Genomic DNA, 27,215 nt, shown 5'->3' on the forward strand with positions numbered 1-27,215 from the left:
TGAGATATCTATTTATGCTAATGAGGTTCGTCTTACATAATTTAAATTGGATTCCTCTTCTAATTAAAAGAATTTAAAACATTTCTAAAGTAGACTGTCTCGTAAAAATAATCATAAAAAAACTAAAATTCTAAATGAGATAGATCCCAATTTTTATATCAATTTTGTCTTTGGCCATTTCATCTACATTTTTAGAGATTAAGCAATATGCTAGTTCAAAGTTCTTTCGCAAATATATATATATATATATATATATATATATATATATATATATATATATATATATATATATATATATATATATATATTGATCAATCTATTTTATGACCCAAAAGATGAAATTAGGCTCTGAACTCTAGTTGCATCAAAACCTTAGAGAGTTAGCATTAAGTTAGAGAACTTGAAAAGATACATATGATTTCAAAAGAGAGCATTTCAAATTAGACATAATATGGGCAAGTTATGCCTTTCGAAGCTTAGCATGTGATTTGACCTCTAAATGTGATGGAACTTGCTCCCAAATTCTATCCAAATTTTGTGGTGGGCATGGTGGTCCAGTAATCCTTTCGTATCAGTAATATCTAGTTATTGACTATTACATTCGATAAATCATTTATTAAAATTAAAATTTTGCATCTTTTTTTATATACTACAAAACAGCCGCATGCAAATCATATTAGAGGGAGAAGAGAAGAGAAAGTGATAGAGTTCGATCTATTTAGGAGTCCAATCATTGAATTCGATCAATATATAAATGGAATTAGAGAAAAAGATGTAAGTGAGATAAGCGCACGTGATAATTGCCGTGTAAGTGAGAAGATTAGTGGAATAATTAATATATTTATATATCTTTTTGAGATAAGTGAAAAATGATGATATTCTTGATATAAAAAGTTACATACAAAATGAAGAGATAATATTTACTGATTTCAAATCTCTTATTTTTACATATAATATGGATATTCCTTTAATTTCTTTCATAGGTGAGTCCTATTGATCTAGATGCAAAGATAATGCAAATGATGAGCCAGAAGAATCATGCAACCAATATGGTGGATCAAATTGGCTATACAGCAACCATGCAACTTGCTAATTTTGTATTTCTTATCCATTGCTATTAAATCCTTCTTCTTGGTCCACATGATGACTCCTCTCAACCACCTTCCTGCCTGACATCATTAGTGCTGCGCCATCTAACATTTGCACCCGTAGGAATTTCACATGCACAGCATGTGGATCTTAGCTTAAACCTAATTGATTGGTTCTTCTTGCCATTTACCATCTAACACATAAAACTCAAAAAGGAGTGCAGAAATTGAACACAAGCAACTTCAACAGTTATGGTTGCCGAGAATGAACTAGGAAGGATGAAGCAAAGCAAATATTAGATTAACAAATCCATCTTTTTAGACCACCTTCGAATGTGGCCGTTTATCAAGCCTTTAATAATTCGTTATTTACAATTATTTTTTAAAACAGAATTTGACACCGCATGCATTGCACGTGCGCAAAACAGCAAATAATTGAACACCATCCTTTGGACCGTTATGCTTTGAACAATCAACAAAATCTGAGCGAATGGTTTCGAAGAATCTCTTATGATTTTTCTTTTCGATTATAATTTATAAATAATAAAATTGTCTACTACGGTATATAAAAAATGCCGCGCCCGATGAGTTATACGAGCTGCCATTCCATATCTGCTACAATAACTGCTCATATGTTGCTATGCAAAAGTTTGACCTCTAATGAATTCGCCGCCGAATCTTGGACCCTTTAACCCTATTAGAGATTTTGCTGAAACTGAAAGCCATCTGATGCAAACAATGATATGTACTTTAGATGCAAAGCAACTCACTTGGTAGCAACTCACATCATTTGATCATCTAGACTTTGCGGCACATGATGGATCACCATCAGTGAATTATAAAAAAAACGAAAAAGAATAGTGATGTGCCTCCTAAGTCTTGAGTCTGCGTGTCTTGATACATAGAAATCCCATTCTTACACGCATCAGCCGTTGGATCGCCTCTCCTTCTTAGATAATGCAATAAATCAAGATTAAAGCTATAATAGAAAAATAATAATGTTAGTTAGGAGTGGACATCGGCCCTGCCTTCCACCGCCCGCTGCTTTTCTGCGACATTTTCTCCAACGATTGCATTTCAAATTCTTCCCTCATAAAGAAGGGAATTAAGAGAAAGAAAATTTTAAAAGGAAAGAAAATAAAGGAAGCCTTCATTAGTTTTTCCACGTTCCCGTTCTGCACTCTCTCTCTCTCTCTCTCTCTCTCTACCGGAAAACCGCATCTCGGTTGAAGGGAAGCGGGGTTCCGCACTTCCCCCTTCTCGTCGCCTCGTTTTTTTGTTTCCATTCTCTTTGTTTTCTCCGCGGCCGGGAAACGAGAAATCGTATTCGAGATGAGTTCCAAGGAGCTGCTTGGGATCGAGCCCCTTGAGCTTAAATTCCCTTGTAAGTTGAGTTCCACTTTACGTCTTTGGAATTTTTTCCCCTAATTTATGCGTGATCTGTGTTAATTTTAGGGGTTTCTGGATTTTTCCTAATCTCCTTTTCTCTCTCTTTTTTTTTTTTGCGTGGTTGTTGAAATTCGAGAAGTCGAACTAAAGAAGCAGATCTCGTGCTCTCTTCAGCTATCTAACAAGACTGATGAGTACGTTGCGTTCAAGGTAATCCATTATGATGCCTTTTTTTTTTGTTTTTTCCTTTCCCTCCATTGGATTCTTTCCCAAACCCTAGAAAGTTGGAGGGAAAATTGATCTTTTTTGGTCAAATTACGGTATTTATTTGGAGTCTTTGAGCTTGGAATTGTTAATTTCTGCTGCAGGTCAAGACGACGAGCCCAAAAAAGTACTGTGTCAGGCCTAACTCTGGGATCGTGCTGCCCCGATCCACATGTGATGTCATCGGTAGTTTTGCCCAAATCTCCTTCTGTGGTGAATATTTGCGCTTATTCTCTCAAATTTCTAAAGAGCCTTTAATTTGCTTTAGTTACAATGCAAGCACAACGGGAAGCTCCGCCCGACATGCAATGCAAGGACAAATTTCTTCTTCAGAGTGTCATTGTGAACCAGGGTGTAACTGCAAGGGATATTACCCCAGAAATGGTACTTCTGCACACTGCCAATGTCAAAAATATTTAGACTTGAATTTGGTATTTTGGTCTCCTTTAAGGATTGATTTATCGAAATGGGTCTTGTTTAGTTTGCAAAAGAGTCAGGTAATGTGGTGGATGAGGTGAAGCTCAGAGTTGTCTATGTGTCGCCACCTCAACCACCGTCTCCTGTTCCTGAGGAATCCGAGGAGGGCTCGTCACCGAGGCCGTCTTTATCAGACAACAGGAGTTTAAATGCCGCAGAATTAATTGCTGTGAGTTTTTTGAATTTTTAGTTTACAGGTAGATTTTGGTTGGCCTGTTGTTGTGAGTATAGGGTATTCATTACATCACTATGGTTTCGTTACAGGCAACGAGAGAATATGCTGATCCTCAAGAAAAATCATCTGAGGTAAGTCCTTTCAATTGGTATGCATCTCAAGCAAGGAGTATCTGGTGGCTTTCTGATATTGGTTATGGTTTCTAGAATGTCGGAATCTTAGTGGTAAAACAAGGGCCCTTCTTTTGCTATGATAATGGGAATTTTAATGCATCTTCATTATCACATCTGTTTGACCTTTCCGTATATCTTGGCTTCATACTGCTGAATGTCTTAAACTTTATCAGTGTGTTCAGAGTTTCCGATTCTTTCACCCAATATGATTGCAGCATGCTTATTCTGGAGGTAGATTAGTTAGAGGAGATATAAAAGGTATCAAAATTTGATTCATGATAGTAGTTCGGGGGATGTCACCTTCTTTTTAACTTGAGTGCTACTCTTGTTTCTCCTGTTCCCTTTTAGCAATATGGATTTCCAGAAGCAAACAAATGACATGAAAACTAGTTGTCACTTATCCAGCACAATTTCTCTGTCAATACTCATCAGTTTTGTACATCTAGTCTATAGAGCAATATGAGTCCACAGTTTTGCTCTACGCTGCAATTCCAATATTTGCCGGATGGGTGCAAAGTAAACCAGATTTTTTGGATGTGTGAGTGTTTCTTTTGTTCTTTCTATTTTTGGCTTTGGTTTTCCTTTGGGGGGTGTGGGGATTTTTTTTTTAATTTTTTTATAGCTGAATCAGTCCCCTAAAAGCAAACCATTTTGGCCAAAATGGTTTGCTTTCAGCCATGAATGGGTCCATACTGACTCCTTATTTTGGGTTCTGAGAGGAACTCTGTGACCCATAATATTCTTGGGTCATTGCCCAGGCTTTGCGAGCGAACAAAGCTCCAAAAAAATTCTCATCCTCAAAGAAGGTATTATTTCTAGCTTTCCATACCAACCACAAGGTGGTTGCCATGACAGTTGTTCCCCATCATGGGTTAGAGTGATCAGTGCAGAAATCTTGTTGCAGCCAGTTTCCATCATGAACTTAGGTAAGGGCTTGAGGAGACATCCATGCAATCAAAGATTAATGCAAAGGTTTGAATGGCTCTCCCACCAAAGGAACGGATGATTAGCATCCTCCGGATGTAAGTAGCAAACTGGACATGTGGGATTAGAAGTTAGGTGTAATTAATTAAGCCTTGTAGGAAGCCTTACCCATGCCAACTTCCAAATGAAATTCTTTACTCGAGGCATCACTTTTAATTTCCATAGAACATTCCAACCTTGCCTTTCCTCTCCAGTCTTTTGCTTTAAGTGTTGAGAGATGTTAGGATATGGCTTTACTCAGTTTGTGGCCTGGTGTAGAACACACCCATCTCCATGGATCCTATCTATCAACAACAGAGAAAAAATTGCACAATTGCTTCAGTTATATCCATACCAAAATATTCATGTGGTTAAGGTGTAAACCATGTGCTATTGCCTACATACCTAGGTTTACCATAATGAGTTACATTCACATACTTAGGTTTCAATTTTATAGAATTATTGAAAATCCAAGGTTTACCACAAGTGCCTGTGTTCACACCATTACCTACAATATGTTTTATTTTCCATTTGATCAAAAAATATCGATGAATATAAGGAAAAAGAATAAGAAAACCATAAGTTCCACAATGTGTGGTTAAGGTGTAAACCAAGTGCTATCGCCTGCATACCTAGGTTTATCGTTATGAGATACATTCACATACTTAGGTTTCTATTGTATAGGAGTATCCAAAATCCAAGGTTTATCACAAGTGCTTGTGTTCACACCATTACCTACAATACATTTTATTTGCCATTTGATCAAAAAATATCGATGAATATAAGAGAAAAGAATAAGAAAACTATAAGTTCCTCATAAGATTGGTTTTATTGAGAATTTTACATATGAGATGGTAATTATTTTTTATTCAAGATTTGGAAAATTCATTGCCGAGGAATGCTCTTATCAACCTCACCTTCAATAAGCTTTTTCTTGTTATAGAAAAGGGATCTGCTTTGAATTATTAAGAACATTGGAGGAAGTAGGATTTTCAAACAAAATTTTATCGATGGAAGGTTTACCTTTTTTTAGATGTATGAGACATTTTTTGCCTAATTTTGAAGATATTTTAGGGAAATAGAAGAGAGAGTTCGTAGAGTAGATTGAGCTTCCTAAGATAGATTCACAAGATCTATGCTTCGATTTGCATCAATGAGCCTCAAATTTTGTAACAAATTGGTTGAAAAATTCTAGACTTGTTTTTGAAGTACATTATTCATGTAGGTACTTGATACTCTTTATTGATGGTAATCATCATATTAATTTTATATCAGTATGCAGAATTATGTTTGCATTTTGTACATTTTAACTATTTTGGATATATAAATAATCATGTATATTTTGAATTTTTTTTATTGAACAGCTGATTTTTTTGATTTTAAATTGATGTCTAACGTGATTTAATGTCCAAATTGTTTTTTAATATACTTATGATCTCAAAACTTTTAGTCTGAAACTTCAAAACCATGAGGACAATAATTTGAAAACAAAATAATTAAAGATTTTGCATTAATATGTTTTCTTGGCTTGCTGTTTTTTCCATTTTTTTCTCTTTTTTTTGACTGAAGACTTGGAAGTTCAGACTGGAATTGCTGAAACTGAAATTTTGAACTGACTTGGAGATTAGAAACTGATTTTATATGTATAGTTGTATGAAATGTTTGAAGCACTGCAGCATGGGAGTGTGCCAATCATGTACTAGCATGGTGCCTACTGCAGTATGCCCCCATCTTTACTCATAGTTTGCTTCTATGGGCGGTATGGCATGCAATATGTGATGTGGTACAATCAAATTTTTAAATCTTGGTTGTATGTACATCCACCATATTCTCATGCATTATATGATATTATGGGAAATGTATGGATTATTGCTCGCTAACAGCATTTTCATTGCATTTTGCCAATTAAACACTTCTTATGCATAGAATTATGATGTAATTTATAGCATTCAATAATTAAAATACACCCTGGGAGACATCTCTTCCTCATTAACCATGCCTTGTTTGGAGACAGCACCATCATACATGTTAGCTATTTATTGATCATAGCACTTCCCAGTTCCATTTGTAATCATACATTCAAACCATATGGTGGAATTTTAGACTTTAGACTTTCAAATGTTTGTGGCAAGTTTATACTGTGCTGAAAAGGCAATTGTCAGTAGGTAAGTATCATGGAACAGGTACATGCTTGATCTACCAAGTGAATGACCTATGACCATGACTGGAAGTAAGTGTCTTATGATAAATTAGAGAGAACTGGTGTTTCTTATTTACAGTTCAAGAAATTATTTCACCATCCTTTGAAGGTTTCAAATGTCTTACAGTTTGCTACTGTTAGTTGAAGAGCGTCGGTTAATTGTACAGCAGTCGAATTAGTAGAGGATGCTTCTGGACATCTGATAGCACAAGATCTGGATTTGTTAGTTATTTCCTATACTTTTGTAAACAGTGATGCTCTGCAACCAGATAAAAATTTCTTCTCAAACTTGTTCATGTGGTAGACACCATCTTAGTTGTGTTCAGACAATCAGGTTAGCCCAGTTTAAAAAATAAATGAAGATAGAAGTAATTAAGGACCAGTAATTGGATGCATTTAGTGCCAACCTCGCTTGGGACCACCAAGTAATGTTCTTTCACTTGCCTGGTAAAACACATCGACAATGGAGCTATTACATTTTTTGAAAGTTGAAGATTCACTATTGTGTTACATTTAACAAATTTTTAGTTTGATAAACATAATAAGGAAATCACACTGTTACATGGATGCAAAGGGCAAAGATGGAACCATGCTCTTCACGTTTCTAGATTTATCTCAACAATAGTGCCAATTATGAGGAGAGTAGCAGACGTGGAAATGTGCAATGCAGCCCCTATAGCAAGGTATGCCGTACTGGCTCAAACTGGGTGGTACGGGGCGTACTATACTGGTTCGGTACTAGTATCCGATGGTGGTGGCATACCGACACTCGGTACGCCAAAAAAATTTCGTATCATACCGTACCGACACTATCCTAGTGTGGCACCAGTACGAGGTCCGGTACTGAGATGGTGAACTTTGCTCCATAGTGTATATGTTGGAGAAAGAAGATCTGACCAACTTGTTGCCATCCACCATTCAATTTCAACTCTTTAAGATCCCTAGTAGCAGAATGGGATAGAAAAATATCAGCCAAAATTTAATGGTTTGGTTATCTTACCAACTGATGTAAGATAGAAACATTTGTGACACACAAGCACAATGAAAGCATGATGGAAGCATGTTAGCTCTTAGAGCCATCAAGGGATAAAATACATGCAAAGTGACATGCATGTCTGAAATGAATTATTTTGTCGCATATAATGCATCCAACTCGTTTTTTTAAATATTTTGGTCGATCTAATTACCTAAGGAATCTTAATGTGAAATCAAAAAACTTAGTACCTGTCCACAAAAATGGAGAAATTCAGTTGCTTGAAATGTAAGCTATTGTTAGGTGTGAAGGTGATCGCAACACCAATAGTCTCCATGTGAATGAGATGAAATGGATCTGACAAAACTAATAAGCATATTGTATTTTTATGGGCACACTTTATCATATCTGGATTTTCCATGCTGTTCCTGACAGAAATATGAACAAACTGACCCATGAGATTGCAGCGAAAAAGTTAAGGTTCCCCCACCTTAGGACTTTCAGACTGCCACAGAGAACTCTTCCACCACAGCATCCATCCCTATATCTTATTTAATTTATCAGAGTCTGCTGGTAAGTAATTAAAATTAAGGGTCCAATTGATATCAGTGAGATTAAATCTTGTACAAGATTTCACCTTTTACTAGCCAATATTTGAGCCAGAACCTTTGTACCTGGATTGGGTCTAATGCCCCTTTCAGGGATCTTACTCTTGTACCCACTTACTGGGTGCTTTCTTGCTGCCACACCCACTCCAAGTTCATGTAACCAAGGCATGAATTTATGTTGCCCAAATTCTTAAATTCATCCCAAAATGCCTCTACCGGATGCTTAGACATGGGTTTTGTTATGAGAACTGAAATATACAAGAGGGATGTTGAATCAGCAATTAGGGAGGCTGTACACCTGTTCCACCATTGACCGGAAACAACACCCGAACATGTGGCAACAATCACATGCATATAGGGCACAACATACAAGGGGGGGGGGGGGGGGGGGGGGGGGGGGCGTCGCTGCTCCTCCCTCTCTCCCTCTCTCTCTCTCTCTCTCTCTCTTTCTCTTCTTCTTCTCCGGCTCCGACAGCGAGCCGTTTTTAAAGTTGGAACTATACCAGTGAGCCACTTGTACAGCTTGGAATGGGCGGAACCGTTCGGTTCGGGACGGTTCCGCATTCCATGTTTGTAATGACCCAGGATCTCATTGAAAAAGGCTAGATAGAAGATTATTACTTAGGGGTCCTTGGCCTGCTTGAGTACCAAAGACCTTACTGACACACCTGGTGTGGGACTAAACACATGCTAGCATGCTTACACAGCACCCTCAAGAGGAACCATTAACACACTTCATAGATTTAAGATGGTGATTGTACACTTAAAATGGTCAACAACAATTTAGGTTTCAAATCATGATGTTAAATAGTCAGATGCAAAATAATCATGCTATCATTAACATGACACAATAGAGACTATCAGCATGTTGACAAACATATAAAAGACATAGTTCTTTGGTTATACACAACATGCATCTTGATTGGCAATTGGTATTGTGCAAATGAAAATCCTGAAAACAATACCTCCTTAATGCATTTTTATGCTGAAGCATTGAACCTACTTGACACAAGTGATGAGCTTTCTATAGTAGAGTTTGATATATTTTTGCTAACTGGTGTAACGAAAGTAAAACTCCAGTAGGAAGTTAGAAATGGTTGCCTCTATGTTAATTTTTAGAAACTAAAATTAGAAAGAGTAGAAGCAGAACAGGAGAAAGAATTATTTTTTTTAAAAAAAACTTCATCTAATTTTCAGGTTTGTTGGACTGTAACATGTGGTATGCTCTCTTAACCACCTATTTTTCAATATGTAATATGATATATAATTCATTAGTAATTTAGCAGTGTCTTTAATGTCTACTATGCTTTATATGATTACTAATTAGAGCACGCTCTCTATTCTTGTTGGTTTGTGCATAATTAACTGTTCTGAACCTTAAATGCACTTGTAATATAATAACTTGATGCTGTAGTTGTTTGATGGACCGGCCGTTCTTATCTTCTCAATTTTTCTTAGTGTTCTAGTCTCATGGTTTAATTGATCTTTTTTCCAGACAATGGCTTTAATTTCGAGGTTGACTGAGGAGAAGAATTCTGCTATTCAACAGAACAGTAAGCTTAGACAGGAAGTGGTGAGTATTGGGTGAAATCACGTTATAAGATCTTTCTCTATGCTTTTAATGATCATATCAACCTATAATTAAGATTCTCGAACGAATTATGCAACGCAAGCTTGGTCTGAGAAAAGCTTGAATCAAACTCAGTTCAAGCTAAAGAAACCGAGCTTTAACCAACAAAACTGGCTCGAAATTAATTCCAAGCCAAGCCAAAAATCGAGGGATAAAGGCTTTAATTGTGATTTTTTTAAAAAAAATTCTTTGAATCAATTAATTGTTGATTCAGGCTTGAACCAAACTCAAAACCTAGCTTGCAATCTATCTAGAATCAAGCTTTAATTCAAGCTTGAAATGGGGTCAATTCAGGTTCGAATTGATATCAGCTTGATATAAATATTATCAAGCTGATTAATTAGACTTGTGTTCGGCTCGGTTTTAATTGATTCAAAATAATGGTAAAACAAATCAAGCATGATCTCAAGCTTGATGAATTTCAAACCAAACTTGATCAAACTGAAGCTTCATCAAGCTTGGCTTGTTTACACCCTTACCTATAATACATGGCATATATTATGGATTGGAAAAATACTAGAGATGTTGGTTTTTGAATTCTATTTATCTTAATCAATCTTATATAAGTAAGAGTTTAGTTCTTTAATTTGATATCGCCCTTATTTTTTTCCCAAGTGATTTTTCCTTTACAATAATGACTCCATGTTCTACAAGTTTTATTTAATTCCTTGATTTAGTATACTTGCTGTTGTTATTTGAATGTTCATTGCCTTCGGTTTCGACCCTCATGGTTTCTCACATCCTTAAAATCCTTGCCACGGCAAGAATCATGTCCAAGACTGTCTTGGTGGACATTGGGTTCATCAAAGCTATATTTGTTTAATGGTGTGCATGTTGGAAGGGGAACAAGAAACAACCATGTGATAAAAATTTTTCTGTTCACTTGGTTTGACAACCATACAGACTAGATTCCCCTTGAGAAGAAAAAGATACCTGTAATGTATATGTATATGCAAATGCATATGTATACATACACACACGGCCAAGTCATGTTCTATTGGTGAGACGCTTGTGTTGTAGAGGAAAAGAATGGTTTTTTTAGTAGAAAATTGAGAAAAAAATTGATGAAGCACAGGGCGGATGGTAATCTTAATACCGGTGGAAGATAGCCACCTATAGAGTACAAACTCCAATTTTGCTATTGAAAAGAAGAGAAAGGGCAGAGCACCTTAATGATTTGAAAAGGCTTAGCTACTTATCTCTATCACTCTATGGTTTTAAATCGGTAGCCTTCAGGGTTCAGGCAATATATTCTGGTTGTGATGTTTGGATGACCTTGAATTTCCAACTTTTGTGTGTTCTGTAACATCTCCTTTGGATGCATGACACAATACCGCACTACATCCTTAGCACTTTGGGAAAGGGGCGTTTTGCTTATATTGGACCAAATCATTATTGTTTGACCTAGAAAACGGAGTATCTTTTAAAAAATAGTTACAACTCTCAATTGTTCAAATGCTAAATAAAAATTGACCTAAAGTTCATGGACACCTCTGGTGAAGTTTCAACTACTTTTTATTCTCTTTATCTAGTATAATACATTATGGAACGAGTCTCCTTGACATAAAGTGATATTGACTAATCAATTTGAAAAATAAGTGAACATATTTGTATGCTTTATCTCTCTTTATGCTACAAAACATTTTCTCCATGTTGACATTTTGGAAACTTGTATGTGTCGAGCACTTCACAAGATCTGAATTATGTGTCACTTTAACACTGATATTGTTATTCATTACTTTTTAAGACCTCTGTTTTAGTTCCATCTCGGTGCAGCACTTTCATGTAGATATGAGCTCCTGATGTACAATAGCATAAGTGAATTTCCAAATATCGTTTCACTTTTTTTGGTTAAAAAAAAAAAAGAAAAAGTGTTGTTTGACATTTGCTTCAAATGGCTTAAGTCTTAATTGGACTAAAATACTTAATTAGCATTTCTATGAAACGAAGTGGAAGGATTTTGTTATCAGCAGAAACTTCGTAAACAAAAGTAGTGTGTTGTCTTAGACGTAAAGAAAACTACTAGGAGCAGGCAAGCATGAAATATGTAATGTTGTAGCAGATATGAATCTAGGGGAGGCAAGAAGGTTGATGTTTGTATTCAATCAAAAGGAAATAAAGAAAAGAAGAATGGCAACATAATCTGGAAGCAGGGTGCTGGAATGGTCTAATGGGTGGGAACGTAGGAATCAAAAACATATGGGGAGCTTCTCTTATTGCAAAAACTATGCAGCATAGGATGCCTGTGTACCTTTGCCATTTGTCCCAAGCATATCCCAAGTTTGAGAACGTGCAATTTCTGTATACTTAAGGTATCACAAAACAAAGTATGGAATAAGGTTGCCAAGACCTCTGACCAACAAAAAAGAGATGTCTCCAGTGATAATGGAGTTTGAACAGGCATCTTCGTGTTTAAAACAGTTTTTCTCCTAGTTTGAAACTTTATAGTCTCTCTAATTGGATGGTGTCTGCCCTTTTGCAGGAACTTCTGAGGCAAGAAGTCAGCAAGCAGTTAGGCGGCTTCTCATTCATGTTTGTGATGATCATTGCCTTGCTGGGAATTCTTCTAGGCTATCTTGTGAAGACATAACTGTCTAAACTGCAGGCCTTGTTGGTCATTTCCAACAGAAAGTTGAACAGCATTTGACAACTTGTCTGTTAGTTGAGTTAGCTGTTTGTGGAATTCAGGGCATACTCACCTAAGGTTTGTTTGGTTCCATAGTTGTTTAGCAGCATCCTAGATTGTGTAGCGTTTGCTTTTGTCAGTTAGCCATTTCAATAAATTTGATCTATTTAATACTTGATTTATGATGAGGGTAGAGAAAGGCTTAGTAGACATTTGTGCTTAATCTTATGTCAACTTTGTCTTTTAAACTTTTGATGACAGCAAGAGAGATGAATTAATCTCGTGTGGGCACAACTGATTGACCAAGCCCAATGTATTGTAAGAAACTACACGAGCAAGTCTTCTATCCAATTAAATTCATGGCTCTAGAAACAGGCAGGATCAGTGTAATGGTACACTTTCTATCAGCTTTAGAATTGTTGAATGAGGATGACCTGTGACAAGCCTAATCAAGAAAACCAAGCAAACTGCGCCCAATTGAGTGTGACCGTATGGGTCTCACTAGGAGAACGGTTGGAACCTGTGGACCAATGAAAGAGAAATTGTGCACATTGGATTTCTTTTAGTGCATCGCAAAGTAATCTGGCTTGCTGGAAATAAGAACTCTCTTAAGTCCAAGTGATGATGATTGCAATGAGGGCAAGCCCTATTCTTGTAAATTTTCCCTTTTGAGAGTATTTAGTATGGCTGTTATAGTTTCATGAAGAATATAATCATCATTTTACAAGATAAACTTTCCCAAATCTGTAAATGATATATATAGCATATCAATTTACCTTGAATAACAAGGTCTGAGTCTTGACCCACCCTGTAGCGTCTGGTGCAACAAGTTCATTGATTAAATGGCACCTTCTCAGCAAAACTTTTAATCTATGTAGGAACCCTGCCGCAACCTCCTAGCCTGAGAACTTTCCTGTCGAACTCTTGGATAATTTTGGAATGATCAAAGTTTCTTCTCTTCTCTAGAATGGTTATGTAACTTCAGAATTTCAGCTATCAAATAAAAAACAGAAAACAGAAGGTATAATGTTAAGTTAATTTAGCAACATCCTCAATTTCTCATCAACCATAAACAAAAACCAGCAAGGCTTGAATGAGTAAACCCTAAATAGGTACTCAATAAGGTGTTTATTCAACCAAACACCAAAATACCAATTGTCATTTAGCCAGAATATTAATTTGATCGTCAACCACTTTTTTCCATAGGAAGTGGACGGAAAACAACGACCCATAATTAATATGGAGCTATTATAGAAAATTTTGGCCCTTCAATTTTCCAAAAAAAAAAAAAAGTATTTTATCTATTTAGGCCCTATTTAGGATTGCTAGTGACACTAGAGGTTTCGGAAAGTAGAGCTTTTGGAAGTACAGTTTTTATTAAAAGCTACATGTATGCATGCATACACACACACATATATATATATATAGTATTATTACTATTATTAGTATTATTACCATTATTACTATCATTAGTAATATTACTATTATTCATATTATTGCTATTATTAGCATCATTACTATTTTTAGTATTATTACTATTATTAGTAGTATTACTTTTTTCATGTTATTGCCATTTTTAGCATTATTACTAGTACTATTATGAGTAACATTACTATTATTAGTATTATTACAATCATTAGTATGATTGCGGTTATTAGTATTGTTACTATTTTAGTATTGATACTATTTTAGTTTTATTACCATTATTAATATAATTACTATTTTTAGTACTATTACGATTATTAGTACTATTATTATTATTTTTAGAGTTATTACTATTATTAGTATTATTGCTATTATTAGCATTATTACTATTTTTAGTATTATTACTAGTATTACTTTTTTCATGTTTTGCTATTTTTAGCATTATTGCTAGTACTACTACTATTATGAGTAATATTACTATTATTAGTATTATTGTTATTATTCGTATTGTTACTATTTTAGTATTTATACTATTTTAGTTTTATTACTATTATTCGTATAATTACTATTTTAGAATTATTACTATTGTTAGAATGATTACTATATTTAGTATTATTACTATTATTAGTACTATTACTATATTTAGTTTTATTACTATTATTAGTACTATTACTATATTTAGTATTATTACTATTATTAGTACTATTACTATATTTAGTATTATTACTATTATTAGTACTATTACTATATTTAGTATTATTACTATTATTAGTACTATTACTATATTTAGTATTATTACTATTATTAGTACTATTACTATATTTAGTATTATTACTATTATTAGTACTATTACTATATTTAGTATTATTACTATTATTAGTACTATTACTATATTTAGTATTATTACTATTATTAGTACTATTACTATAGTTAGTATTATTACTATTCTTAGTACTATTACTATATTTTAGTATTATTACTATTCTTAGTACTATTACTATATTTTAGTATTGTTACTATTATTAGTACTATTACTATATTTTAGTATTGTTACTATTATTAGTACTATTACTATATTTAGTATTATTACTATTATTAGTACTATTACTATAGTTAGTATTATTACTATTATTAGTACTATTACTATATTTAGTATTATTACTATTATTAGTATAATTACTATTTTTTAGTATTGTTACTATTATTAGTATTATTACTATTATTAGTACTGCTACTATTATTAGTATTATTACTATTTTAGAATTATTACTATTGTTAGAATTATTACTATATTTAGTATGATTACTATTATTAGTACTATTACTATATTTAGTATTATTACTATTATTAGTACTATTACTATATTTAGTATTATTACTATTGTTAGTAAGATTACCATTATTAGTATTGTTACTGTTGTTAGTACTATTACTATTACTAGTATTATTATTAATAATGGTACAATATTACTATAATGTAATATAATAGTATTATAATTGTAACATATTAAATAATATAATATAATAATATTGTAATATCATACAACAATATAATAATATCTAACGGATTAGAATATAGTCTAATAATAGATTATATTAATAATATAATATTGTTATATTATAATCATATAATATAATGTAATATAATCTAATATATTATTTTTTATATTATTAACTGTATATTATAATAATAATATCATATATTATTGTAATATAACTATTATTATTATAAAATAATGTAAAATTATGATTGTAATAATATGTTGTATTATGCTTATAATAAAATATAAGAATATGCTATATTATAATTATGTATTACTATAGTAATATAATACGCTTAAGGGAAGAAATGTTCTTCCTCCTGGCAAAGAAAGAAAGGCAGGTTCAGGCGATTGATCAAACAAATCTTTCCTTCCCTTTCTTTATGACAAGAAAGAGCCTGAACTCAGATTCAGACTTGCTAACTCTTTTCTTTTATTTCAATCAATAGTCAGCTGGGATCGTATTGGTTATTGCACTTATTGTGTTATTTATTGCGCAGGTATATAGGAGATTATTTGGACCCGCGAGAGGTTCAAGCCTATCATAGGCGCACTCAGTTGAGTCTAGTTACTAATTAATATAATAATATATTATAATATAATACAACATAATATATTTTTAATTTATTATTATATTATATAATATTATATTTATAGTATGATAATATATTATGATATAATATGATATAAGATGTAATCATGAGATTTTTTGCAGGCATTTTGGTCATCAGAAATATTTTATTAAAATCCGATATTGATTTTTTACCTAATACCGCTATATCATCTAAAAGTACTTTTGAAAGGCCAAAAAATACTTTCTAACTCTCCAAAAGTTTCACCAATACTTCTCATTCTTGCTTGTTCATCCAAACATCATTTGCATCTATTCTGGTTCATTCCAGCTTTCCAACCAAACATAGTTTTAGATTTACTTCTTCATAAAAATACAGGAAAAGGTGGAACACGATAGAAAACAGAACTGACAAAACAACATTTTCTTCGGAATCATGATCTAAATGAAAACTCGCGCTTCCCGTAGATGCTAAAATACAAACCCTATTTCCAAGCAACCTTGAAGATCTTCCATGCTACCCACAGGGTTTTCTGTTATAAATGCATTAGCTTTTCTGTTATGTATCCTTTCCCAGTTTATAAATGCATTAGCTTCTTGATCAGCTGCCATAATTTTCATAATATGACTCGGTTTTTATAATCTAATGGACCAATCATGTCCATTAAAGCTCTCTTTGATATTGCTGTGAGTGGCAGGGCTTTTGGAGCTTTTGAGTAGTGGAGCTTATAGTGCTTTGATAATTACATTTCTGAAATACAATAAAACTTTAGTGTATTTGGTAATTAAACTAATAAGTACTTTTGACATAATAAAATAATATTAAAGAACATTACATAGTATTGTTCAGTAAAATATCATACGATGTAATATTACACATGAAAAGTTTATTACATAATGTAATATATTATCATATATTTTTAGAATATAATATAATGTAATATAATATTGTATAGTATAGCATAATAATAAAACATAATATGATATAATATAATATAATAATATACTATTGCATAGTATAATATTATTATAATGTAATGTAACAATATCTTATAACAATATCATTACATAATAATATTACATAGTATATTATTATAATATAATAAAACATTAGAATAATTATAGTGTAATATAATATTATATAGTATAATATAATAATATAATATAAAAATGACATAATATTATATAATATAATTATAATATCATAATGTATATGATGTAATATGATAATATAGCCTAATATCATATCAGGTATATATTTGTTTGTGAGCATTACGCCATAAAAATTTCATTTGAACTAAAAGAGTTTTCAGAAGCTCCAAAATTAAGACTCTCCCAAGTAGATGTTTTTTTTTTTTTTTAGCAAAGCCAAAATAACTTCCAAACTTTTTATTCAATACTACTATACCATACTACCATACCATTCAAAAGTGCTTTTGAAACATTTCTGGCTTCCCAAAAAGTTTGCCATCAAAATTATAGTGGGCAGTAAAAGAGGAACGTAGTAGAGAAACAATGTGCAGCCATCAAAATGGAAAGATCCATAAAGCAATAACAACTAACAAAGGGCCCACTGTTCCGGAAATGCCTCAAATCTTTGAACTGAACCACTAACATAAGCAACAAAATTTCTCTCAATGTACCATTATTCCCATCTCCCCCTGCATCAAAATATCCAGACTATAGAAGTTCACAGGAATCAGGAATCAAGGACCTGTCAAATTCTCATTTTGCCCATCAAAGGTGCAGACTGCAGCTGTGACCATATACATGTTTCAAAGGCCGTGCTTGACGATTGACACAAAAGATAGTGCTTCTCTTGACATTTAAAAAGTGCAGCTGTTAACTAGAGATCTGCTCCAAAACTGTCCCATTTCAGAAGTTACATCATCATATAGATCCAGAAACCACTATTCTCTAGTTTCAGTCGGTTAGAGAATAAAGTAACACAAAGTACAGCACTTCATCATCATAATCCACCAAACATTTAAGAATAGGAAAAAGAACAATTTACATGCATATGAGAGTCCTCCATATTCAGAACCTTCTCATCAAAAATCATTCTTCCTGCAGAGAAATCAAATTGTTTTCAGTACTGTCTGACGCTAAAATATCAAAGATTGTTTTATTGATGTTTAAGAGAAATGCCTAGCCAAACGAAAAAAATAATGTCTAATAGAAACAACCATAAAAAAGCATGAGCAATCATAGATGGTTATGGTAACTCTAAGATGAATGTAAAAGGCAACAAATCTTTCTTGTAACGTGTAGCCACAATTTCAACCATTTGTTGTGCTACCCCCACCTTCTCCCCCCCCCCCTCTCTTCCTTTTTCCAACGTTGGGGGTTATTCAGGAATTTCACATATGACTTACAGTTCAAGTAAACTTTGCAATTTGAGTTGCACAAGTTGCCTGGACCAACAAAAATCCTGGACACTTCAAAATGCCCGGAAATGTTGAGGTGTCTGACATGGCAAGCTCCCAATTTAAACATAAAAACATACATACGCATATACATATATACATCATGAAGTATACATACATCCATCACTCCATCCCATCCATCATGTCATATTCAAATGAATGTATATGGTAAAATCTAGGGACATAAATTTTCGGGAGGTTCAAGTCATGTAATTCATGTTCTAGCATCCAAATACTTGACTTTCAAAATGTTGGTACTCAATTTTAAATCTAAAGGGTAGCTCCATGATCTATCATATAGTTATTCTGTAATTTGGTTGTCATTATGCTCAAATTCTAGATATAGAATACAAAATCTAAGTAAAAAGAGGATTTTTTTTTTTATTATTTCATTTGAATTTAGAACATTAGATGAAACACATGGATGATAAGTTGTTTGGCAGGTGATATGGCTGCTTATAAGTTTGTTTTAGTTGCTTAACATTTAACAACAACTGTACTCAGATTTTCTCTGTTGTTCTTTTTAGAGTTAAAGAAAGAAAATGATTCTTTAAAAATAATTAGTTTCTCTGTTGTTCTCCATTATTCTACTTGATGAAGTTTACCCCTCATGTACGTTAGATGTCAAACCAAATTTTAGATTTCAAGGATTTGTGATTACCTATTCATCCTGCACTCCACCAACAATAATAGAGCACAGAAAGGTGGAATTTGAGAGCTAATAGGTGAGCAGGTTTTCAGCCACTAAAATCAGATATCTAATGAGAAGAGGCCAAGTAACTAGCTACAATGGAGGACAAATTTATAAGGGCTTGCCGGATATGCTCGTGCATGAGGAAAATATAAGCCTACATGCAAGAATAGGAGGCCACATGGCCTTCAAATTTGCTGAAGTTTTTTGACTGCCCAAATCGGTTGATGATGACCGGCTAAATAAATGGACAGTCAAGATCTCACCTCAACTACCAACTGATACACTCACCATCCCATCCACCTTCATGTCTGTTCATCGCCATTGCCCTCAATAAGTCTTCCACTACCCCTTCTAGTCGACATCGTGCAACCCCTTTGCCACCTTCTGTGGCTACTTCTTGCACTGAGGTGGTGTCATTGACCTGACCTTGCTTCAATCTACCAATTATGATGGGCAAGAATTTGTGCAAGGAGTTAATGCTGAGCATCACCTCCTCCGGCTATCCTTGGATTCCAAGGTCGGAAACGCTTCGCCTTTGCCATCATTGATGACCTATGTAGTCCACTCCTACACAACTCAAAAGCAGCTCATCCACCCCACAAATGGGATTCCCAACCTTCCCCATTCATTACACATGATGCTGATGACACTCCATGCGGTCCACACCCCTAAGGCTCCTACTTCCTCATCCAATGAATCTGAGTAGGGAGGGTCGATGATGCCACCATGGTAGCAGCTGGAGGTGGCTAAGGCAACTTGCCACATCAACTAGAAGCGATACAAGACCGTTGGTATGGGCATCATGGATGAAGTGGCCACGAACGAGAATGTGATGAGGGATTGGACAGCGAGCATATCAGCCGGTGGCTAAGGTGAGATATTCATCTTCCGTTTCTGTTCATCATTAACCAGTTTGGACAGTCAAATAACTTCAGCAAATTTTGAAGACCACATGTCCTCCTATCTGTGCATGGGTTTCTCACACCTATATGCACGAGTATATCTAGCAAGCCTCAATTTATAATTATGGGCAAAGGCAGTCCTTTAAGAAGAGCATGTCATTTCTATTTGGGTTATATAGTTGTATACATGTAAATGACCAAAGGCATCACAAGTTGGCATAGTGAGATCGAGATCGTAGTCTTTTTTCTATAATAATTTCTTGCAAATTCAAGAAAGCAAGAAGTCACCACCCTGTTGATGGCAAATTGAGTTTGATTAACAAGAAATAAAATATAGAGCAAAATCTTCTCTCTCTTTTTTGCGCTCCTCAAAGGAAAGCTATGGAGAGCTTGGTTAGATATCTACTGTCAGTTCTTCAGCTCAAACTGATACCTAATCATTATTTTTATCGCTTTTAGATGCCAAAGAGCCTTTAGTCAAATTAAAGCCCTCTCAACAATGACGCTAATCATATTGCTTGAGAAATAATGTTACTACAGTGATTAATCTTAAAAGGCAAAATTTTATTGTGGAAAGACTCCTAGAAAATCATTATTTAGGTCATATTTAATGATGCTTTGAAATCATGGAGCTTGTTCTAATAGAGAGGTAATGCCAGCAAAATGTAATAAGATTTACTCATGCATAGACAAAAGTAGCATCTAAAGAGGGGGTGACAAGGTGGGTTTGCTTGTGTATTTAGAATCTTTCCATGGTCTGGTCTGTTTAAGATTCTTTCATACTATCTTCTCTTTACCACATGATAGGTCAAAAGAGCATGAGTAAGCTTAGGAAGGAAGCGCCAAACACTTCAGCATAACGGGAATGAGCAATGACAAATTGATAATATGAGATGCCCCAGGCACCCCCATATAGATAGATTGGTTAAAGGTTTTGGGCCTTGGAGCATCCCATCCCCCCTCTCATTGGGTTAGTCTTTCTTTCCATTGCTTAAGAAGGAGGTTTTCTCGTTTGTTATTTGTATATTTCTTACATCAATACATTCTAAGCTATATAAATAATAACCATGTTAACAAAGAAGTACAAATCTGTTCTAAGATCACATCTACATCAATTAGGAAGTGAAGCGAAAATCTTCCACTAGCTTCAAGATGAATACGGGAAGAAACAACAAACTGGACACGCGCACGCACACACATACTCTCTCTCTGTCTCTTTCTATGGAAAGTCTATTTGTATAAATCGGACATGCTATATCAATTGACAAGAACATGTTTTTAAGAAATACACAACTTGAAATAAAAAGAAACCAAAGAAGGCTCTTTTTTAAAAAATGGTGACCACAATCAGATTTGCAGTAAGGAGCTAAAGGCATTACTTATTGTTCATCTATATACTTGCTTCCATATGCACAAATTCACTTTCTGCAATAAAAGAGATCGTAGATATTATGGATGGTGAAGATTGGTTCCCTTCTTGATTCAAGATGAAAAGCTTCCTGCTATTGAAATAATTATGAAATGAGAAAAAAAAAGTCCTATGGACTCACTAAATTCACAATGTCATTAGAAATATAGATTAATAATATTTTTATTCGCCAAGATTACATGAATTCACCAAATCTATAAGAATATCACTAATAATAATATGTTTAAGACTAAAACATCAAAAGGTATCTTAGAGGTATTTTCATCAACTTGCTTAGAAACAAATGGTATAGAATAAAATCTACTTCCAAATGTTTGGTTGCCGAAAAAGCAAGAAGAAAAAGATAAATTAGTAGGATAAAGGAAAAGAAAACGGAAAAAAGGAAAGGGATTTTCGTATTTTCTTATGTTTGATTAAACTAAAAGATGGCAAAGAAAGTTGTTGAGAAAATGGTTAAGATATGACTAAGTTATCTTAAACCACTACTCTACATTCTATTCTCTCTAAGTCACTACCTTTTGAAGAAGACAAATATTAGACCAGTTAGAGAAAATTTTGGCCCTATATATTCTCACTGATTTTCTCTTCCTAGATTTTCTTTTTACCATCAAATAACAACCAATAAGATTCTTTCGTACCAAACTTTGTTTTTTCCCACTTTCTTGGCAACTAAACAAAGCCTTAAGGTTTGGGTTTCAAGAAAAGATCCCTGCAATGGAAACAAATTGAAGACATAATGTTACAATATGAGAATCCTTAATTGGGTAACTTTAAACTATAAAATTATGCACTTTTCTATTCAAGGATGTCTTAGCAGCATCACACTCTTTATGACTTAATTTCCAGTAACAAAATTAATAGGTCTGGAGGCATAACTCAACATACATGTTAAATTAAGCTTGTAAATGTAGTACTCATTTTGCTGCCAACTTAAATGCCATTTTTTTTGGGATATGAATTTCATATGGTTTGGTCATTATGATTCTCAACAACTAGGTCAAAGCCAAAGAATAAGATTATGCAAGAGTGCCCAACCATGGTAAAAAAAGAAACTAGTAGCTTTTAAGTTGATACAAATTCTTACTGAAATTACCTTACCCTATCTTTTTCGGCATAGATTATAATTGGGTTGTATGTAAGGTAAGATATAGACATGAATTTATCAGTTATGTCATGAGAGAACTCAATAAAAAATTTTAGTTCCCACATCATCATCATCATCCTTCTTTTACCTTAATTTATAGTTATCTCTGATAAAATCAGATTCTTACAACAACATCGTCATGACATGATACAGATGTATATGCTTAGGCTGATACATGAATCACCAGGCAAATAAGCAAACTAACTAGTGGTGTAAACCTGCATTATATGATTCACAGCTGATTTTTATGTTTTGGCCAAAAACATGTGTTTCTCATGAAACCCATGGCCCTTGTTCTCCGACACATGATATGGTTTGGAGCTTCCCATGTTTATAGCAGGGGAATGGAACAATGCTAATAGGGCAGCTCAGATAGGAAATCCTGCCAACTAATCAAATTTTTGGCCTCATAGCCTGACTGAGCATTACTAGGGCTCATGCACATGGATGTAATTCCATAAGGGCCTAAGCCCTTTCCCAACCCTAAGAAAAAGTAAGGCATACATACGCTGAAAACAATTTATCAACAAATCCAGTTTGCAATATTTGGATTCTAGAAAGTTGTCATGTTTGACACTTGCATCAAATTGACATGCAAAACCTAATTCTATTCTGACAATCTCAATTTGCACTTTGCACTTTGAATATGGACTTCCATTGTTTTCAGCCTTATTTTCAAAAAGTTGTAAAACAAGAATAACTGTGTTCCAACAACCACTCACCAATCTTGTCATGAACTCTTTCGAGTTAAGCCAAATAGAAATATTGATGATATCCTCTAAATACAAACTTGCTATTAATGACAATTTTATTTTAAGAAAACAAATATAAGTGGCCTTCAAGTATCCTATATATCATAATAATGAGTTTGTCACATGGTATACCAATTACAAAAAAAATGAACACCATTGTAAGGAGTCTACTTTTTGTGGGTTTTTTCTTTTGAGCAACATCTATATTTGTGTAATTGATTCGTTCCAATACAACAATACAACTTATGGAGCAGAAAACACTAGTTAGTGTCGTAATTTTACATTATACACCAATTTTATATCACGAGATATGGAAAACAGGGATATTACCAGAAGAAGAATGATCCTTCAGAGCAAGACTTTGCCAGAATCACTGAATGAGTCCCCTTACCGCTGCTTAGCTTTCATTTCGCAGGTGCCGCCTGAAGTGAACCAAACGCCAGGATACAAGTTATAAGAAAGACCTATTCCATGCAGTATAAAATCCAAGAACCCAAATTCTTGAATAGATGAATACAATTATCGGTATCAGTTACCTAGAAAACCCTCGATCCGTTCCCTTCTTTGTTGCCGATGCAAGGAGCGCCCGCTCCCTTTCCTTTTCCTGCTTCTCCCTCCTCATCCGCTCCTCCCTCAGCTCCTCTATCGTCCTCTTCCCCCCATTCTTCTTCCCGGATCCATCCACGCTCGCCGAAGAGCTCCAACCCTCGATCCCCTCATCAACGTCTTCTGACAACAAGGACGACGACCTCGAGAGGTACCACGGCGCCTTCACGCCCTTCCCGGCCAGGCCGTACCCCAGCTTGTACTTCTCGTCCTCCGGCGACACCGCCGGGGGCCTCTCCTCCCTCTTTTTCTTCTTGGATTTCTTGGAACCGCCGTCTTCGGCCTCGTCTTTCCTGTACTTGTTGGATTCCTCCTGGGCGCTGCCAAGAGAGGAGAAGTCGGCGAGGCCGTCGAAGAGGTTGATGTGGCGGGAATCGGAGGAAGGCGTGTCGGCGGCGGCGGCAGCGGCTGCAACGGCGGAGGCGGATGAGGAAGAGAGGCCGCGGGCCTGGCGGAGGCGCTCGAGGCGGAATTCGAAGTCGCGGCGGCGGGACTGCTCGCGGTTGAGCTGCTCCTCGCGGGCGGCAGCCTCCTCGTCGCGGCGGACCTTCTCGCGGTTCTCGTAGTTATAGACGTTCCACCGCTTCTGCGGCAATATGTTGAGGCCTCCGTGCCCTCCCATCGCCCTTCTCTCTTGCCGGCTGCGGATTTGGATTTGGAGAGATTCTAGGGTTTGCTGGTTCTGGAGATCGGAATTAGGGTTTTCGTTCTCTTCGAAGGACGGCCAGAATTGGCGATCCACAAGATAGAGACTGGGCGGTGGATCAAAAAAAGAGAGGTAACCGGGTCCCCTTTAATCATATCCCCAAGTCGGCCTACCGCCGAGTTATGGGGAGTGAAAAATGTTTTAGGAATATTATAAGTAAAACAAAACTTAAAAATATAAAGCAACAAGTGACGCAGCCGTGGAAGACAGCTACAGCTGGACCTAGCCTCGGGCTCCGCTCGGAAGAGTTTAGATTAAATTTAGATTTAAATATAAGTCTTATTTATTTTTAGAGTCTGGCTCAAAATTACCATTGGCTCAGCTCGAGCTCGGGCCCACGCCCGAGCCTAAATAAGGATGGAAACAAAGTCCGAATTCAAGCCTACAACAATTTATTTTTCTCTATTATTATTTAGAGAAAATAATAAAAAAATAAAGAACAAATTAGAATAGATTTAGCTTAGAATAGTATATATTTACTTGTGTTATAGAAAGAGCCCAATTTTTTTAACTAGCTCATTTACTTGTAAAGCAATTTTGTAAACTATTAACATTCAATCAAGTTTGGGCAAGATCCATTTTTAATCCAAATGGATAATTCAATCGAGTTTGGATCAGTCGCACTCGAGCTTGGATTATCCAAAAATTTTCATACTTAAGCTTGGCCCAAAGTCTGAAAAAAAAAATTCAAGCCAAGTTTAAGTAGGGGCATTACCTAGCCCAGCCCATCCCACTTGCAGCGCTAATTCAGGCAACTGGGTGATTTTTTTTATTTTTGATTGAATTTTACTTCTTCTAGGATGCTGTAAGATTGGCCGAGGCGAAAATACTCAAAGATTCAATGGTTGAGCGACTCTTTCTAATTGGTATTTGGACATTTATATGAGTATTTAGAAACCAAACTGATGTAATTTTTTCTCTTTTATAATAGAGATAGGAGGCCAAACCCCTTTTAGGGCTTTACAGCACTGAATGAAGTAGCAAGATAGAAGACGTCGAGCAAGAAATCAGAGAACCAAATATTGCAACCAGAAACTTAGTTGCCTCAATAAATTTACACCATTTATTGTTACAATGTTAAAGTTGTTGAGGGTGCTCTATGCGAAAAAATCAAATTTGAGTTTTAAGCAGTCTTACCATGCCACAAGCCGCGACTAGTTTTCCTAAAGTTCACAAACTATTGATGTTGTCGAACGATTTATGTGTGGATGATAAATTAGTAGTCTTCCTGAAGTTCACAGGGTATTGATGTTGTTGAACGATTTACGCATGGATGATAGATTAGTAGTCAAAGTTTCCTCAATGGAAAGCTTTGGAACGATAGAGTCCTCTTTTTTTTTTCTGTTTTTCTGCAGATGCATCTGAAGCTAGGAATAAAGGAATATTTATTCCATGCATTGTTTAATGAAATCTACGGAGGATAGACTACAATTTTGGTAATATAAAACAGGGAGTGAAAATTTATTTGGAGTCATTAGAGAATTTGTTTCTTTTTTCCCCTTATTTTGGTAATATTAAACTAAAGTTGCACATTAGTACCTAAGAGAAGTTTCAAGATGCTTTTCAAGCCAAAAGTAGGTAATTAAATCAGGTGGAGCAGTCTCCTTCCAATTTCCAAATTCTTTTCTCAAACATCCTCGTCCTATATTTAGTCAACCAATTTACTGCTACACTACCAAGTAAGTGCCTAATATACAATATATTTAAACAAGATTATGTTATTTATCATACTATAAATAGAAGAACATGAGATGGTGCTTATTAAATTAAATAAATGAAGTTTTTATTTATAAATCAGAATTTAGTAGCTTGATAAAGAGTCTATATTCTTCGCCGATGACAACATAATTTACAAGAAAAATTTCATATACGACATTAAAGCATCCCAACTAAATCTAGTAACTTTTATTGGCACATGACTAGAACCTTTTGACCATATCTAATTAGAATGCGGCACATGTAATCCACATGTTATTTTTCTTATTATGGTTTAAAATTTTAAATTTATATAAAATAGATAATAAATATTTAGGGGGGGAAATGGAATGACTTTAATTTTTTGCCTTGTGGTTAAGATGTGTATGACTATCTGCAGTATTATGATATATAAATTTAAACAATAGGCTTTACTTTGCGTACTAGTTTGCAAGAAAAGGTTTATTTTAATGTATAGACTTTATTTTAATATATAGACCTAACCTACGCCCACTAAAACCCAAGTGGAAACGCTGTACAACAACTAGCTCTACCACTTGACATAAAAGGACCTTTTAGGTGGGATTGTGTGATCGGGGGATGCCATCACTGACTAACCCTATAAAAGTACCTTTTTAAATAGTTTTTGTTTCGTTCACGCTTTCCTTTAAGTGCAGTGAAACGCAATTGGCCTATCATATTCAAGGGAAGAAAGCTTCCATTTTGGATGTGTTGTATGCGGACAAAATTCGTCTAATT

The 27,215-nt window shown here is 34.7% G+C and overlaps 2 protein-coding genes across 2 annotated transcripts; one reads left to right on the forward strand and one right to left on the reverse strand.

The window, feature by feature from the left end:
* Positions 1-2,110: 2,110 nt before the first annotated feature.
* LOC103705130 (vesicle-associated protein 1-1-like) lies at positions 2,111-12,892 on the forward strand. Its single transcript, XM_008788751.3, has 8 exons — positions 2,111-2,472; positions 2,617-2,687; positions 2,846-2,927; positions 3,010-3,125; positions 3,223-3,387; positions 3,483-3,524; positions 9,806-9,883; positions 12,423-12,892. Exons 1-8 carry the CDS (start codon positions 2,421-2,423, stop codon positions 12,528-12,530), a joined length of 714 nt encoding a protein of 237 aa, XP_008786973.1. The 5' UTR covers positions 2,111-2,420; the 3' UTR covers positions 12,531-12,892.
* A 4,912-nt stretch (positions 12,893-17,804) lies between these two features.
* LOC103705131 (leukocyte receptor cluster member 1) lies at positions 17,805-24,858 on the reverse strand. Its single transcript, XM_008788752.4, has 3 exons — positions 23,986-24,858; positions 23,780-23,871; positions 17,805-18,169 (listed from the first exon to the last, which is right to left on the reverse strand). The coding sequence occupies exons 1-2, from the start codon at positions 24,675-24,677 to the stop codon at positions 23,847-23,849; spliced, it is 717 nt and encodes a 238-aa protein (XP_008786974.4). The 5' UTR covers positions 24,678-24,858; the 3' UTR covers positions 17,805-18,169; positions 23,780-23,846.
* Positions 24,859-27,215: the final 2,357 nt, after the last annotated feature.

The sequence above is a fragment of the Phoenix dactylifera genome, chromosome 2 (assembly GCF_009389715.1).
Source record: "Phoenix dactylifera cultivar Barhee BC4 chromosome 2, palm_55x_up_171113_PBpolish2nd_filt_p, whole genome shotgun sequence".
NCBI classification, from domain to species: domain Eukaryota; kingdom Viridiplantae; phylum Streptophyta; class Magnoliopsida; order Arecales; family Arecaceae; genus Phoenix; species Phoenix dactylifera.

What these genes read in the sequence shown, in the direction of transcription:
- LOC103705131 (XM_008788752.4), bottom strand. Translation starts at nt 24,677, where the DNA reads ATGGGAGGGCACGGAGGCCTCAACATATTGCCGCAGAAGCGGTGGAAC. An exon ending in ACGGATCGAGGGTTTTCTAG is followed by an intron (nt 23,872 to 23,985) that starts GTAACTGATACC and finishes GGTTCACTTCAG; the next exon opens with GCGGCACCTGCGAAATGAAA.
- LOC103705130 (XM_008788751.3), top strand. Translation starts at nt 2,421, where the DNA reads ATGAGTTCCAAGGAGCTGCTTGGGATCGAGCCCCTTGAGCTTAAATTC. An exon ending in ATGAGTACGTTGCGTTCAAG is followed by an intron (nt 2,688 to 2,845) that starts GTAATCCATTAT and finishes TTTCTGCTGCAG; the next exon opens with GTCAAGACGACGAGCCCAAA. An exon ending in GGGATATTACCCCAGAAATG is followed by an intron (nt 3,126 to 3,222) that starts GTACTTCTGCAC and finishes GGTCTTGTTTAG; the next exon opens with TTTGCAAAAGAGTCAGGTAA.